Source organism: Tamandua tetradactyla, chromosome 8 (assembly GCF_023851605.1).
Source record: "Tamandua tetradactyla isolate mTamTet1 chromosome 8, mTamTet1.pri, whole genome shotgun sequence".
NCBI lineage: Eukaryota > Metazoa > Chordata > Mammalia > Pilosa > Myrmecophagidae > Tamandua > Tamandua tetradactyla.
The window spans coordinates 91,454,383-91,471,828 of record NC_135334.1 but is presented as its reverse complement, the minus strand read 5'-3'; the positions used below and the strand labels follow the sequence as shown (position 1 = coordinate 91,471,828).

Genomic DNA, 17,446 nt, shown 5'->3' with positions numbered 1-17,446 from the left:
TGACTCTGTAACAGGTGATGATTTGTGGCCATTTGTTGAAACAACATGCTTACTCTGATTTTTTTCACTCTCGTATGTGTTCCAACAAAGCTCCTCCTCCACAACTTGTTCATTGTTTGTTATTATTTACGAGTTTTGTTTTGTTGTGACTCTTCTCTGCAGTCCGAACTAGCGTCTCAATTTCTTAAAGCCAGAAACTTTCTCCAGAATTTCAGAAACGTGTTTCTGTAGGTGGACTGCTCTCTTATGGTTTTCTGGCTATACAATAGTGAATGGTTTGAAAATTTCAAAGAAGTAGTGCTACTAGATTCCACAGGACCTCTGAAGTTAAAAGAGCTGTGAGAGAGTGGGCAACAGTGGCTCAGTGACCGAGTTCTTGCCTGCTATGCTGGAGACCTGGGTTTGATTCCTGGAGCTTGTCCATTAAAAAAAAAACGGCTATGAGATCTTGAACTTGTTTCCCCTGAACCTCATTTGTCTCCTCATCTATGAAATGGGATTAGTGATAACTTCCAAAGGCTTACTGTGAGCATGAAATGAGATAACATTAGCCACTTGGCTAGCACAATTTTTTTCCTCGTGGATGCTCAGTAACATAATTTCTCTCCACATTCTTGTACTCATGTCCCTCTTATTCATTCATTTAACAGATATGTTTAAAGCATGTACTGTGTACATCAGGTACTTTGTTAGGCAAGCAGGTAAGCCAGTTCCAATCCTCATAGAGTAATAGTCTAGGGATGAAATCAATTAAATAAGAAATATTTCAGAATGATACGAATATGTAACATAGGACTGATCATTTGGTATGTACAATATACTCATCAGTTTGCCAGGTAGGTTGTGTACAGGCAAGTTGAAATCCTTTTGACCTGATACCTATGTCTGATGACTGCTCCTGAGTCCAAAACGCATGTGACCCAGTACATCAGCATGAAATGTTGGTCACTTAGTGGTTAGGGCACTTTAAACTGGATCTCTTGCTAATTAGAAAGAAAGAAAGACAGAAAGAGAGGAAAGAGAGAGAGAAAGGAAGGAAAGGAGGGAGGAAGGAAGGAGGGAGGAAGGAAGGAAGAATATAGAAAGAAAAGCCTTCACAGATAGACAATGAGATTGTAAAATTCCGCAGACTTCCAGGGTAAAACAGACTCAGAACTTAGGGGTCAAATCCTAACTCTACACTGCTTCCTTGTACTTGAGCAAATCTTTTTAATACCCAGATTCTATAAAATGGGGTTAGGAATAATCCTTACTCTATAGGGCAGTTGCGAGGAATAAATAGAAAATGCTTATGGAAAGTGCTTTACACACTATCAAGTGCTGTGTGGATCTTTTGGTTTTATAGTTGAAGAGACTGAGGCTCAGAGAGAGGAATTAATTCGGCCAAAGCCACACAGCTAGTAAGAGGCCAGGCTAGAATGTACAGAATTGTGAAGCCACAGTGTGAAGGGCTAGATTTGATTGCTTCTTGTAAATAAATTTTGACTGAATCGAACTGACCTGAAATAGATGGCCAAGAGAACAATCTAGGTCATGCTTCTACCTATTCTGGTAGGGGAATGACTTCTTATCATTTATATATATATATATATATATATATATTTATTTATTTTTTTCTTCTTCTTCTTCTTTTGGTTCATGGTCTGGAAATCGAACCCGGGTCTCCCGCATGAATGGTGAGCATTCTACCACTGAACCACCCATTCACCCCTAAGATATATTTTTGTAATTGAATGTACCAACATAATGAAGACAATCCATCAAAAAAAAAAAAAAAAAACCCAAAACAAAACAATAGCATATTCAAAGTGTTAGAGCCTGTTACAGGGCTGGCAGTAGTGATGAGGCCAGAATATAAACGTATATTCATATGAAAAAAGGATTGGTTACTTAAATAGTTTACTCATACATTAATTCCCCAAATATTTATTAAATCCCTACTATGTAGCAAGCACTGTTTTCTGTTTTGGGGATATGAAGATGAATAGACCTTAAGCCCTGCCCTCAAAGGACCCACAATCTAGTAAGCAATGTGATAATGGTGAAAATAAATATGTGCATACAACAGAAATGCTATGGGAGAAGGAAATGTTTAGCTTTGCCTGGCAGAGTCCTAGAGAGCTTCACGGATGAGATAATGTTAAAACTGAACCATGAAAGGAGAGTAGAAGTTCACATGGCTTATGGGGTAGAATGTAGAATGGCAGAGATGTACAAAAGAGGAGGAAGCTCTCCAGATAAAGAGAACAGCATCTTCATAAGTGTAGAAACAATGAGATTCAGAAAACAACAGTCTCACACAGGCTGAATGTACAGAAACAATAGTAGGTGAGATTGGAAAGGTAGGTAAGGGGTCTGGTAATAGTGCCATTTGCATCACACTAGGGAATTTTCAATGTGTGTGATAGACATGATTTTCTTCACACTATAAATGGGAAAGTGGCATAAGACATAGCGAACAACTTTATAGTATGGTATTCCCCTATTAATTTTATTTTTAGTTTATATTTCCCATTACAATGAATTTAATAGTTAGGGGACTATGTTTGGTAAGAATGATAGTTCCTTTGGTACAGTGGTACCCTGTGGCAAGTAAGACTGTACAAATAATATAATGATACATGCTGAATAAACAAAACTGTTTAAGATTGAAGCAAAGCCAAGGTCCAACCATTTCCCTGGGATTTGGGGACATCACGTTAATCTGCAGCTTGCACTAATCCAATCATAGTTAGCACATTGCTTCTAAGTGAATGGGCCTTAGTACTATATTTCAACCAAATGATGAAATAAGGAGTAAAAAATCTATAAAGAAAAGCTATGGTTCTTCTAATTGTTAATGCCTTGCAATTATGCCCCTTTCTGGAGTAATAAAATGTTCTTTGGCAGAGGTCAGGATCTCTGCCACTGACTTATTTAACAGATCCTCTTAACATCTGTCCTGCAGACTGTGCACTTTATTAGCAGACAAGAGACCCAACAGACTTAGCCTGCTGTGTCCCTTTTTCACATTCACACAGCTGTGGATTAACTCAGACTTTCCAGAAGAGGACCAACCAGAAGGGATGGTAATGTTATTGGCTGATTCTAAAAGATGGGAAAAAAGAACAGAAACAAATGTTGTCCTAGCACAATTCAGTGTTTTTAGGGTGACAATTACCAGTCTGTTTTAAAAAGGAATAAAAGCAGCTATTTCACTAAAAAAGGAAAGTCTATTCATATCTGTGTGGGAACCTAATCAGGCTCTTGTTTCCAATGACGATGACTCCACAGTCGCACCAGGTCTGCGACAAGAATGCTCCTTTTGTATGCCGATAATGTGGAAATGATAAAATTTCCTTTAAAAGACATATGTGTTTACATCATGAGATGTGTTATTTGACAAAATACTTTGCTTTCCTCATATTTTCCATGTGGAGTTTCATACTGGGCTGTTTGGCTGGAAATCTTTGATTAACTAGAATTAGTTGCTTAAATAAAGTAGACATGTTTGTTTTATGTGTCCTCTTGCGGAGCTGTAAATTATAGTAAAACATATAAGGAGTGACAGAAAGAAGTGCCGATTTGAACCTCTGACCCAGGATAGGTACAAAAACATAAGATTATTCTTTCAGAGAGCTGCATAGAGACATAAATATGGTCCACTCGTAATTATGCCCTCTTAACAAACTAAATCTCTGATTTTACATCATGTGACCAGTTTTCTAGGGGTGTTACAATAGGGCAGAGTAGATATTGAGATTAAAAAAAAATCTGCTAAATTAGGACTTTAAATGCTTAAAGGTTTTTCTCTCTTCATCAACAGACAATGAAAACAAGAACAAAACGAAGTTACTGCTCTCAAAATGAATAGCCAAGGGTGGTTTCCTGTTGTTTAGAAAGGTGGTACATTTTACAAATCCTAAGGCTTTCTCAAAACCACGTTGGCCTTTAATGGGAACATCTTAGTTCTGTAGCGCATAGTCTAAGGTTACAAGCTAAACGAAATGGCCTGGGAGTGGGAAGCCACTACTAGAAGCAGAGCCGAAGCTCTATTAGCCTAAACACTTTTCATGTTGCAGGGATGGGTCTCAGACCTCTCAGGATTATTTTTTAACTTGCAGCTAGTCAAGGATCTCTTCCGGGGCACCACTGTAAGCAAACCTTGTCTAACTGTCCCCTTTCAAAACTAATTGCTCCAGTTACGGTGTTTCAGTATTAATTTGTAAATGCTTTGTGTCTTTATCCCTCTTATCCTATCTTGTGTGAGCTTCTGAAAGATACATCCTTTTCATTTTTAGCCTTAATATATTTGGCTAAAGTGAATAAAAATACTAATAAGGAATTGTTTTCTGAATATGATTTTTAGGATGATTTCTCTTAACAAGAATGCATTAATGAGTAAACAGACGCTAACAAGTATTGTGCTTAGTGTGCCACTGTCCGTAGTGCTTTACCTGCATTAAACTCATTTAGTCCATCCAAGAATCTTACAGAGTAAGTTGCTATTATTGTTCCCATTTTACAGATGAGGAACTTTTAGGCCCAGAGAGTTAAATAATTTGCTAGAAATCACACAGGTTAGTAAATCATGGTTCTGACAAAAGAGTGTACAACCTTAATCACTATGCTATACTGTCTCTTGTAGCAACATGGAAGGCCTTACTTTTCTAAATTTATTCTGTGTCTTATATATTAACCATTACCTCCTTCATCTGCTATAGAAATTTTTCAAGGTAAATTATTAAGATGTTTATCGATTATCTTATCTAGTGAGGATAAAGTATAAGTCGTATGCTCATCTCACACTGTTTTAGAGTTTTACTGTGGCAGCCATGTCTAAGGTATCATGGGCATTACTGTAAGACACAGATGGCATATTTACATACTGCAAAATATGCCGAATTCTCCAATTGGCAATACTAATAATTTGCTGTTTTAAAAAGTGACAGTTAGTAGAGATGGCCCTGAAATGGGGCAAAATATTTATTTGCATTAAAAAAAATACAGAAGAAAATATAACATGAAAATAAGAAGGGAATGTCTTGCATTATTTCTTGTCTGATTTAACTGATCACTTAAAATTAAATTCAAAATATATCTTTTTTGCCCTCAATATTTATAATAAATATATTTCACTTTAATATTATAATTGGAAATTTTATGTTTAGTAAATCTATGCATTTCATCATGGGTATGAATTTTGTTTATTAGCATCCTTCTTGTGTTCAATCTTCCAAAGTCTGCTGAGAAATTAAAAACCAAGTTGTTTTAAAACAGTGAATATTCTTTCATTTACTCAACCCATTCATTTCCAACAGCAACATTTGTTCTGTTCAATGATAAAAGTGAAAAAGTAGCATTTAGAAGATATTTCCTTTATATACAACTTTGTTTTCCCAAATATATATATTTTAACTATTTACATAAACCCCACTTTTTTCACTGTATGCTCACCCATGCTTGTCTTCATTCTGTGTTGTTTTGGAACCTTCATTTGGATGGAAATCGAAGGGCAAAGAAGCTGGGCAGTTGTAGAATATTTTTCAAGCAATAGCATCTGGTTCTTTGGCAGTTATCATGGGTCAAGGCAAGGCAGCTCTGGAAAGTCTCCAGGTTCTCATGTGGGTATTGCTGAGGGATTTCCAGATCTGTCATGTTGTTTTAATGGTATTTCCCTACAATGCAAAAATTCACAATGGAATCCAACATCCTTTTCATAGTACATAAGATCTACATGATCTGGTCTCCTAGATATTGTTCCAACATTTGAGCTATTTACTGTTTGCTTAGCTCACTTTGCTCCAGCCATGTGTGCCTCCTTGCTCTTTTATAAACTTTCACAGCACACCGTTGTCTCAGAATTTCCACCTGTACTTTTCCTGGGACACTACTCCCAGATAACGGCATGGCTTACCTCTTCACTTCATTCAGGTCTCTACTCAAATGTCTCCTTCTCTAAGTGACATTTCAATATTTAAAAATCTCCCCATATTCACATGCCTGACTTTATATCTCATAGTACATATCACCAACAGACTTACATATTTATGGCACGCCTTCTCCCCCAACCCTTCCCCCAAGGTCACTTCTTACTTCTGTTTTCTCAAACCTAAAAAAGTACCTGGCCCACAGTAGTCAATCAAAAAACAATTTTTGAATGAATGGATGAAGAAATGAAGGGATGAATGAACTCACCTTTTGGTTACCAAGAAACTATGGTTTTAACTATTGGGAAACTAACATACTCATTTACTAATAGGACATTATTGGCCCAGCACATTTACTCAAAAACATATATCCACTGAAAACTTCTCTGTGACTTTTAGTTTATGAGAAATAATGCTTAGATTTCAAATTCAACTTCAGGACTTGTTGATGAGTTCTTATATCCTATTTGTAGATTGAAGATGCACTTATTTAAGGTTTACCTTGCGAGTTTGGGCTTTGTGACTAGAGAGTTAAAGGAGTGTTACAAATGCGAGCTGTACCATTTGGAGCACATTCAGAGAGCTGAATCTCTTCAGCATTGCCTCCCCAGCTCTTGGAAACAGAAGGAGAACAATCAGATCTGTTCCCATAATGCTGATTTCCAATTGCCCTCATTATCACCTCTTCAGATGTCTTGCTTGAGAACCAAATTTCTAATTTTTTCAATGACTGAATTTTTATTCTGTAAATAAGGCATTACATATTTACATATTTTGTTTAGCATCTTGAGGAATAAGATACTTGGAACAAGGGAGAGAGATTGAGGGTTTCTTGTTAAAACTATTGGGAATTACCTTATTTGTTCTTAGTTAGTTATATTTGTACAACTTTGTTCCATACGGAAATGCTCTTCTGAATGCTTTGTGATTTAATTGGTACAATTGGAGCATGGAATTCTGACTTTTAATAACAGATGATTGGATGCTCTGTTACCTGATGGTCTCCAATTTTTTTTTTTAAAGTCCCTTATTTTGAAGACAGGGCCTCAACCTGAGCCTGTGTCCTTTTTTTTTTTTTTTTTTGGAGCTTCTCTCCCTCCCTCCTCTACCCCCTTCTCTTATTCTCTCCTCTCTCTCTCCCTTCTCTTTCTCTTTCTCTCTGTCTCACACACACACATACACAATTAGTTATGTCAGAGGAGTAAGCTCCCCAGTGCTTGGGAAAATAGGCATGAGGACTTCTAGCCAGGAAAGCTCTTCTTTCGATTCATTTTTACTTGGCATTCTTGAACAGGTTGCAGTAGATAATGAAATGAATTAAACGGTTCCTGGTTCTACAGTGTCTTACAATCAGTGCTTGTACCATTTTTCCTTTGGTTGTGGTGGAAAGGCATTTGACAGAAGTCTCAAAAGGGGTAAAAATATATCTGCTTTCACCTGAGACAAATTTTTGGTCCTTTATCTGTATTTGCATAGAATTTAATTTTAAAAATCTGAAAACACCTTAACTGGATTATAATTACCTTAGCCTAAATACTATGGTTGCATTTTTAAATGTTTACATTTAAAAACACATATTAAAATAAAATTCTACAACGTAAAACATCTTTGGGTGTCCAAGGATTACTTGTCAAGCACATTTAGAGCAAATGTGCTTTTAAACCAAGGGAAATAGAAGAGAGACATTCTTTTATATAGTCCAAACCAATAGCTCTGATAGAAGAACAAATTCTGTTTGGAATCAGTTCCTAGAGAATAGAACTCAAGTAAAAATGAGTCAATATGAAAACAGGATAGGGAAGGCACAGAACCTATGTTCTAGGTTTCATTGTATTTACTGCTCAGCAGTGATAGTATTAGGAAGATCACTTTCCTTCTCTAGAGTTTTCTTTGTAAAGCAAATGCATTGGATTAGATGACGTTTGCAGTTTTTTCTTCTGCTACCATTGTTATCTGGTGTTTCTTTGGAAGAAAATCAATGCATTACATGGTGAACCCACAGAAGTTAGAAACATAAAAAAAGCTCATCTCATCTCAGAAGGATATGGGTAGAAATTATAGAAATTCTGAGAAGACATAGGCAAGAAGGGAAGTGAATGAATTTTAATGGTCAGTGTTTACCGAGCATCTATTAAATGTCAGGAAATATATGAAGTGCTAGGGATATAAAGATAAATAAGATTCAGTCCTTTCTTTTAAGGAGCTCAATATGGTGAGAGAAAAAGACATGTAAACAACCAGATTCTATAAAGTAAACCATCCTCTGGTGCCCAGAAATATAGTGGGAGCACAAAGGAGGCAGTGCTCAGATAAGGCTTCAAGGAGGAAGTGATTTTTGAGTTGAGACTCAAAAGATGAGTAGAATTGTGATATAAACAAAGTTACTAAGAAAGGAAAAATATGGCAATAGAAAAATATGAAAGAGAGAGAAGGAGACTGACTTGGAAATTAAGCCAATATGTGAAGAGTAGGTTGGTAGTCCTTCCCCTATTTCTTCTCTCTTCTCTTAATCCCAAAGCCAATTTTCTTTGGTGTCGAATATTGGAGGTGTACCTAAACAAGTACCTTCTATGCTGAAAACAAGGACTTCAGTTCTTTCCTTCCATAAAACCACAGCTATGTTTCCTGGATCATTTTGTTGACACTCAAGTTTTATGTGACGTGAAAGTATTTGTGATCTATTTCAAATAATTATTTTTAAGCTCTCTCCCCCACCCCCAGTTCAATCTGTAATGATTTGTGACTGCCACACTTTCTTCCCTGTGCTGAACAAACATTAAATCAGGCTGTCCCTGTTTCCAACTTCCCACAGCTGAGCTTGTCCAACTTTATAGCATGCCTTGCTTGGTAGGCAGAGAGATGGTCAGCATTGTTTTGAGAAGGTAACGAAACGCAAGCTATTCCTGGAGAATAGCAGAAGCCAGGCTTAGTGATCTAATATTAGGCAGCATCAATCAAGTAAATAATGGCATTTTCTTAAGGATGCCTCCCTAATCTAATCATTTCCTACAACTTCTCCTGCTGATCCCCTGAGTAGTTTCTGGTACCAAAGAACCAGGGTTTGAGTTTACCTGGGTAAATTGGATTAGGGCAAGAACTTGGGCTCCTGAGACCCTAAGCTATTAGGCAGTACGAGGCATCACAGAAAATGGGGTAAATATAAAGATAAGTGTTAAAATCTTTCAGTTGCACCTATTGAGTCTGTTTTTATAGAACAGCATTTTTTCCCTTTTCTTCCTTTCTTCATTCTCCACCAATAGGCTGGTTGTATTTGAAGGATAGAATTATTTTTCTTTCTCTCTGGGCCAGATTCTGACAGGTCACATTAAAATGTGCTTTCTAACTGAAATGACAAAACACAGAAGAATTTACTCCAAGGAGAATCCAGTGTGTGAATTGTGTCTGCTTTTTGACTGTTGGTTTCCATATACTGGCACATTCTGGTGACAATGGAAACCCCTGTCAATTTCTATTTTTATTGAAATCCAGAATACTTTTACCTATACTCTGCAGAATTTACTCTTTATCCTTATCTGTCTATTAAACATGTGAACCAAGGTATTTTAAATGTCTTCTTCTATGGCTCAATGATTGGCTGGAAAAAGGAATTATTCAAATCTAAAATTGTGCCTTCAAGGTGGCTGGTGGTACCATTAACCCGTTTTTTTTTTTCCTCAATTTAATGATTGTGAAATGCCTTTTTAGAAAGAAATGTAACCTGGTGGCTGCCCATGCAAAAAAAAAAAAAAAAGAAAGAGAGAAAAGAAAGAAATATAAGACATCTGTATATGTAGTTTGCTATTTGAAAGTTCAGGGTGTCAACTGCATTAGAATCTTTCTTCTCTTTGAACAGCGACCCTTATCTGGTGGCGAGGAACAGGATGGGTTTCATTGTTTCACTTTATAGCTGATTTAAAATAATTCAATATTAGCTTATCATAGCAGAAAGAGTATGGCTTAGAAATAAGACTGACTCTACAGTGAATAGTATTCCTATCTTATGTGATTGCTTTGAAGGTTAAATCAAATAATAAATGTAAAACACCTAGCTGAGTAACTGATTGAGTTAATGCTCAATGTATGTTTATTGAATTAACATATGAATGAATGAGATGATGGTTGGATGACTGGATGACCAGATATGTGATTATATGAAAATCTGGTGATTATGAGAAAAGAAGCCTTGGACTTTTTTGTGGCACTCTGCATTGGAGATCCTACCTGATTTTATCACAGAAAGCACGAGTAAAAACATAAATCACACATTATGGTAAATATAGAAACACTATGACATCACCCATAATAATTTGACTTAAACAAGCTGTCATGGGAGAGGGGAGAAGGTTAAACATGCCTCTCTTTGCAAATACATAACATGAGACTCTGATACAATACATTTCTTGGGTTCTGCCCAGGGCCAGTGCACACCCTCACAGATACTCAAAAATCTCATCTTAAGGCTGAGTTTGGTTGGTAGGATCTACTACTGTATATTGAATCTAAGGAAGCTTAGTTATTAAAGGCTCTCTAGGACCCAAATGCAAGATAGATTTGTCACTAAGGCTAGTCTTAATACACTGGACTTTAGAATTGCTATATGATGCTTGTATTTGTCAAACCATGAGATCATTTTAGGATTTTCTCAATCCAATTTATTTAAAAGATTGGTCAATTAATCAGTGGAAAAGCATGGAAAATATTCTGCTTTCCTTTGGTTTTAGTTTATTGCTCTTTCTAAATATCTCTACTCTTGGGAGAAAGTATGAAGTTATTAATGTGGTCTGTAGGGCCCTGTACCTCTCTAGTCTCTTCTCATTCCACTCTACTCTCATTCAACAGTGTGGTCACATTGGCCTTTCTTAAATTTCTCAATAACTTTCCTTTCCTTTCTACCTCAGTGCCATAATACTGCCGTTTCTTCTTCCTGGAATTTCTCTACCAATCTTTCTATATGGATAATCCTCATTCACTTAAAAGTTACTTCCTTAGAGAAAACTATTCTGACCCTTTAAACTATGTAGCTTTGTTAGGTGGACTTTGACATTCTGAATTTTTCATTCTCAGCACCTATCTTAACCATAATTTCATAGTTACTTGCCCAAGCATTTATTTAATTTCAGTGTCTCCTTCTTTCTTAATTAAGATTAGCATTGCTTGTAGTTATTAATATTAATATTAATAGTGAGCCTTTAATAAGGTAAAGCATTTGTCATTAAATGAATTTATCAATATTAGAAATGTGCTTAAAAGGTACAAAGTTTGGCTTATATATTCTACTTTAAATCATATCCTAGTGATGGCCAACTGACAGTTCAACTGCCATCTCCTTGTCCCAATACTAACTAGCTCTATGATCTTGGTCAAGAGCAACTTCTACTCTCTAGACTTCACCTTACTGGTAGAATGAGGTGGTCAGACTAGACTAAATGATCTGTTTGGGCCCTTTTAGTACTATCTAATGAGTATGTGATTATTCAGCTCACCCAAATTTTAATGCTAGCTACTTTATTAAAACTGAAATAATAACAAAAGTGGGACTTTCTTAAGCCATAAAATAAAGTAAAAGCATTTCTTAAAGTGCTCCTATAAAATATGAGTGATTTTATAATTTCAGAAAAATTTTAGCAAGGCTCATTTTCACATGTAAGCAGTGCATGTGTTTTATATGTCTTGAATAAGGAAACGTTTCAAAATCCCAATCACTGAGTACTTTGCAAGACTGAAATGGAAAAGTCTGCATTTACTAACAGTTTCACCAAAATTTAAATGTTTATGGCTCTTTGGCTGAGCCTGGTATAAGCTTTATTTAATTGTTCTTTTTCTTAAATTAAACCTCAGCTGTTTGGGGGAAAGAATATTCATTTTTATCTTCATTGTGGCTGTGAGCAATGATGTGAAAATCCTATGTGAAATGACATTTTTGTCAAGCCTTTTGTAATAGTTAATCGGAGTTTAGCCTTTTCCTTTCTAAACATTAGTTTTGTCTGCAAAGCGATTTTCTAACTTTCTAATAAATAACAAAGGTATTTATTTGAATAACTAGTATTTTGTATTTTTTCAAAAAAAGATACAATAACATTTGGAGAAACTTTAAATTTTAACTAGACTGAGAATAGGTTTGTACTATTGCTTGGTTACTACTCAAACAGTATGATTTGTGTTAGAGATGCAAATTTTACAATAGGTTAGTAAAGTTAGCTGTTGTCCATTAGCTATATAGTCAACATTTTAACAAATGACTTCACAATGTGACCTGAATTTATTTCATTTTTATTTTTAAACTCAACATTGTAAAATTATTCACTACATATATAGTGTATATACTCATACACCATTTCTGTGCCTCATTTGTGGAAAATATCTCTCCTTCCTAACATCAGTGATTTTACATAACACACAATTAATTCAGAACATATTGATTGTGTATGCATTATTTACAAGGCACCATTCTTTGTACTACACATTCAAAATAATTAGATGGATCATGTCTTCAATTAATTTACAGTCTCCCAAGCAAAAGTCATATGTGCGTAACTAAACACAAGGCAAAACAAGTAATGAGCACCACAAGAAAGGTACAAATCAAGTGATAAGGAACTACACTTTACATCTCTTCCAGAGCTATAAGCTTGGTATAAGCCTGTTATCTCTGAATGCTCCTGGGCTCCTAACATAAAACCTTACATATAGAACAATTTCAATTAAAAACTTATTTTTTAAATCCATTCAATTAAGGGCATTCTTATTATCACAGTCAAATTTAAAGTCTTCTGTCTAAAAGTATGGTGAATCTAAAAGTATGGTGTATGTAAATCTCATGTAGAATATGAACATTCTGACTTTTCATGAGGGGCATTCTATCTTTTGAATAGTCTTCATTTTCTTATTTTTACTTCAAGGCTCATTGTAGTAAATCTTATCTGATATCCTATCATCCAGTTTACCCCGTCCTGTAAGTTTTATGGAATGTGTCTATTTTTTCTAGTGATCAGTAATGTATCAGTAATCAGATTCTAGTGGTCTTCTACTGTATCAGCAATCACAAGTCACAAGAAGCAGCTCTGAAAAATCTCAGATTGTATGGGTTTTTGCCTCTGTTAGGTACTACCCCACTGTCAAGTGGTATAAAATAAGTGATTATCAAAGTTTTAGAGGCAGCAATTAACACTACTCTATTTCTATGAAGTAACTGTCTTGTTCACTCACAGAAGGATTATGGTATTTAAGTTAAAAAAAATAGATTTGTTTCCAATGATTTGTTTTTCTGATCTTTTCACTTAGTTGAACCTCTCTGGAGGACTCAAGATTGCGTAAATGGACTATTTTGATCTTTTGGATTGTTGAAGTAAAAAATATAGGCATCAGTGACATTTAAGGACTCTCTCAACTCTGAGATTTCATGGTTCTTTGGCACTCAGTGGTTGGACATACTGGTCATGATAGGACCACTATCTAGTCAACCACTTGCCAACTCTCAACACTTGATTTAGTACAGAACTTTTCTTCAGTGATTTACCCTGAACAGGAATTTTTCAGAAGCTTCACCTGTCCCTATTTTGAAAACAACTGACTGAATTTCAAAGGGAAAGGATACAAGAGAGTAAATAGAAAATGAAACAGACAGCCTATTTTTTTTTACCCCAAGTTGTAGCAGTTGGGCTAACTCTTGCTTGTGAGTTTTTCTTGCCCTTGAGTCATTGCACATACAGAATTATGAAACTTTAATTTCTTTAGAGGCCTGTTTTATTAGAAAAATTGTTCCAAAGAAAGCAACAATCATGACATAAGCACATCTGGCTCTTGCAAATTATTCTTTATTAAGCTTTCATTTAATTACATATGCTGAAAGGTCTGTTTTTGATTACTGTAATTTTTTTTATTTGTCCATCTGAATGATAATAATGCTGGAAATTACATACAAACCACCTGTTTTTTCTCCTCTACTAAAATGGCAAAGTTTGAACTATTTTCATTATGGCTGGTGAACTAGGAAGCTTTCTATTTATGATGGTAGAAATGTGCCTATCAAGATAATGGTTTCATCTTGATAATAAGAAAAGAAAACATTTGAGTGGTGTTTTCAGACATTAGATAATGTTAAGATTGGGATATCTGAATTCTAGTTAACTATAGCAGAATAACACGTTCATTTATTGCCAGTTTCCCCCCAAACCTGCAAAATCTGCATTTAAAGATTATAGGTATAAACCTTAAAATATAAATAGAAAGAAGAAAAAAACTGGGGGAAGATGAAAATGGATAGATGAGTTGTGATTATCTTAGCAAAACAGAGAAATCTGAAACCTAAGCCTTAAGAGTGTAAAGAGACAAAAATCAAGCAAATTGAAAACTGGACCTTTGAAATGCTTAGAAATGGAAGATCATATAGCATTAAAGGCGGGGATAAGAAATGGAACTGTAGACAGTATTATTGGTTGAAAATAGATATGAGGAACTATTAGTGGTCCTTCCCCAACCCCCCATGCAAGCAGATAACTACCATCCCTATCCCACCCCTACACCCTTAGCACACAACTTGGCAGACAACTAGAATTTTATTCTAGTTTTCCATTATTCTAGTGAGAAATGGAACTTGAGAGATTTTGGTCTTGGAGATATCAAGTAGAGCTGACATGAGTGATGGTGACATTTGAACCAGTGTCATGATACACTGTACAATGAGATCTTCCCCCTAAAAAAGACTCATCTATTTTATCCTATTCCAGGCATGAATTTGAAGATATCTCCCTGGAAAATTGGCCTAGCTTAAGAGAAATTATCTATAGCTATTGATATTTGGGAGTTAAAAAAAAAAAAACCTGGCTCTCCATCATTTATTGCCTTAAACGGAGGCCCACCAATCCATAAATCTATTCTCATACTCAGACCTTCTAGTCAGCTTGTGAGTACATCGCTCTTCTAAATGAATAACAATCAAAGAACACCAGATACTTTAGAAAACCCTATAATATGAAATTGCTCAAAGAGTTTGGGGGCAAAATGAGACAACAATGCAGAGAACATAAAAATATTAAAAACTAATCCCAACCCTATGATTAATATTATAAAACAAAAGAGAGAGCAGAATAGTATAAAAAGAAACCATCAGAATAAGAAACTACCTTTAAAATTATAATTAGCAGAAGTTTTAAAACACTCATAGAAAGGGTAAAAAATAGTTTAAAAATGTCATAAAATACACAAAAACTCAAAGAAATGGAAAATATAAGGAAATTAGAGGAACTAACATTTATCTACTATGAGTTCAAGAAAGGGAACACGGGAGAAAATTATCAATGAGAAATTTCCAAAGATTTGGGAAAAAAATTAGAATTGAAGGACGGAAGTTGTCAAATTGAAGGTGCTGATCAAGTATCTAGAAAAATGAATATAAAAGAGTCAACAGAGGACCATCCTTTCGGGAATTTCAATATAAGGAGACAATCCTAAATCCTTCAGAGAGAGATAATTAATTACTTACAAAGGATAAGAAATCAGAATATTAGACTTCTTTAATAACAATAGTAAGAAGATAACAGATCAATATCTTTGGAATTCCGACAGAGAATGAATTTCAACTTAGAATTTTATACCAAACTTCAATCAGGTGTGATGAATATAATTTTTTTTCAGAAATTAACCTCACCTGTACCTTTCACAACTGGCACCTAGGGGAAGCTCTCTACCAAACAGAGAGTTAACAAAAACAGGGAATCCAAAACAGGAGAGGCAATGTGGATTCTAAGTAGCACAGTTTTGCAGCATGTAGTAGGGCTAACGAATAAACCGTTTCAGTTTGGAGCAGGAAGATGGAGAGTTCCAAGATGAATGACTTCAAAGGCAAAAATCGGATGCACAGATTTCCTGATATATTTAACCACATTGAGAAGAGATTTACTATTCTTTTGGAGAGATTGAGAATTAATCAGTGATAGTTATATAAAAAGTTAAGCAAGGAAAAAACAAGGCAGATATTAAATCCAACAAATTAAAAAGTTGAAAAAGAAAATTAACTATAGTTTGCTAAGTACCTCAACTGTGAATATTATCTTCGTAGAGTAATGTTTTAAATTTGTGCTATTAAAATGAAGGCGTTGAGGAGAGAAGCATGGATGCAGCTGAGGGCTAGATAATGTAAGAATACTAAACTCTCAACCTCTATTGTAGGAAGTCAGTGGATCAAGATACTGTAGAATAAGCATCTAGACATACAGAGATAAATGCTAGTAAAAATTACACGAATTGAAGGGGTTGTCTCCAGAGAACAGGGAGTGAGGTAAGGAGAAATGGAGCAGGAAAACCAAGTCCATCGTGCATGACTATGAAGGTTGTGCACTGTACATGCTGACCAGGTGGATTTTTGGGGGTTGTTATTTTGTTTTTTGTTTGATTTTTAAGGTGTATAGTACTACTGTAACTTCTAAAGCTATATACAAGAATAACTTTGATAATTAAAATTATACAAAAAGAGGGTGGCCTACCTGTTTTTCAATTTTTGGGGTTGCTAATTTTTAGATTTAAAATTTCAAGTTGCTTTTTTTGTCATGTCTCAGAGGAGAAACACTTTTAAACTGAGCAGAGAAAATGAGGAAGAGCCATGAACCAGCAATGGGCATATGATGAGGATAAATCTGGAGTCCTGGGCTAAGGCAGGGCTTGAGGAGAGAAACCAGGGTGATCTGCTCTTGGGCATGAAGAAAACACTTTGTCACCTAGTTTGGGATGAGAGTCAAGTAGGCAGCTCTTTTCCTGGGAAAAAATAAGTTTTTGGTTTTTTTTTTTTTATTGTCGTGAATCTGGCCATATTCTCTTGAAGATTACGTTACATGAAATAGTGCCCTGAGTAAAGAGTGATTGCCATTGGGTCCCAGTGGTCTTGGGGGCAGCACTCTCGACATCCAGAAGGACTAGCCTCCCAGGATTAGCCAGTACTGAAGAAGAAAGATATGGTACTTCCAGGAATCTCTACGAAAATTCAGGACAGTTAATGAATATTTACTTAATGGATATTAAATTACATGAATAGAGAGAAAAATTTAAATAACTTTTTATAAAGATTTTAGGCACCGGAAAGAACCTTAGAGAACATTTAGTCAACTGTTTTTGTACAATTGATGAAATCAAGTTCTAGAGAGATATAGTCCTTTATCCAGAGTCATAAAGTATTACAAGAAAAACAGAAACAGAACCATAGTTCCCATGCCAGTGCTCTTTCTTTCTGTTACATTATGTGATCTCTCATGTTTCCCTCTTTAAAAAATAGTGAAAGAGAACAAATTGCAAGGTTGTCAGAGAAATAGTTCTCTAACAATATAGTAAGATTTTTGAAACTCTATTTCAGCTGCATTTAAAGAGATCAATGTTTGTCTTCCCTGTTTTGCAGCAGCTCTATGCCGCTCAGCTGGCCAGCATGCAGGTGTCACCTGGAGCAAAGATGCCATCAACTCCACAGCCACCAAACACAGCAGGGGAGGTCTCACCTACTGGGATAAAAAATGAAAAGAGAGGGACCAGCCCTGTAACTCAAGTTAAGGTAC

The 17,446-nt window shown here is 35.5% G+C and overlaps 1 protein-coding gene across 37 annotated transcripts in view; it reads left to right on the top strand.

The window, feature by feature from the left end:
* SOX6 (SRY-box transcription factor 6) overlaps window positions 1-17,446 on the top strand; it is a 602,540-nt gene that overhangs the window by 498,892 nt on the left and 86,202 nt on the right. For 34 of the 37 annotated variants that reach the window (XM_077114108.1, XM_077114106.1, XM_077114104.1 and 31 more), the window contains one exon: window positions 17,293-17,442. In XM_077114108.1, the coding sequence (XP_076970223.1) occupies window positions 17,293-17,442 (150 nt within the window). The remainder of the gene's footprint in view (window positions 1-17,292; window positions 17,443-17,446) is intronic. The other 3 variants (XM_077114081.1, XM_077114090.1, XM_077114117.1) reach the window with 1 other exon arrangement.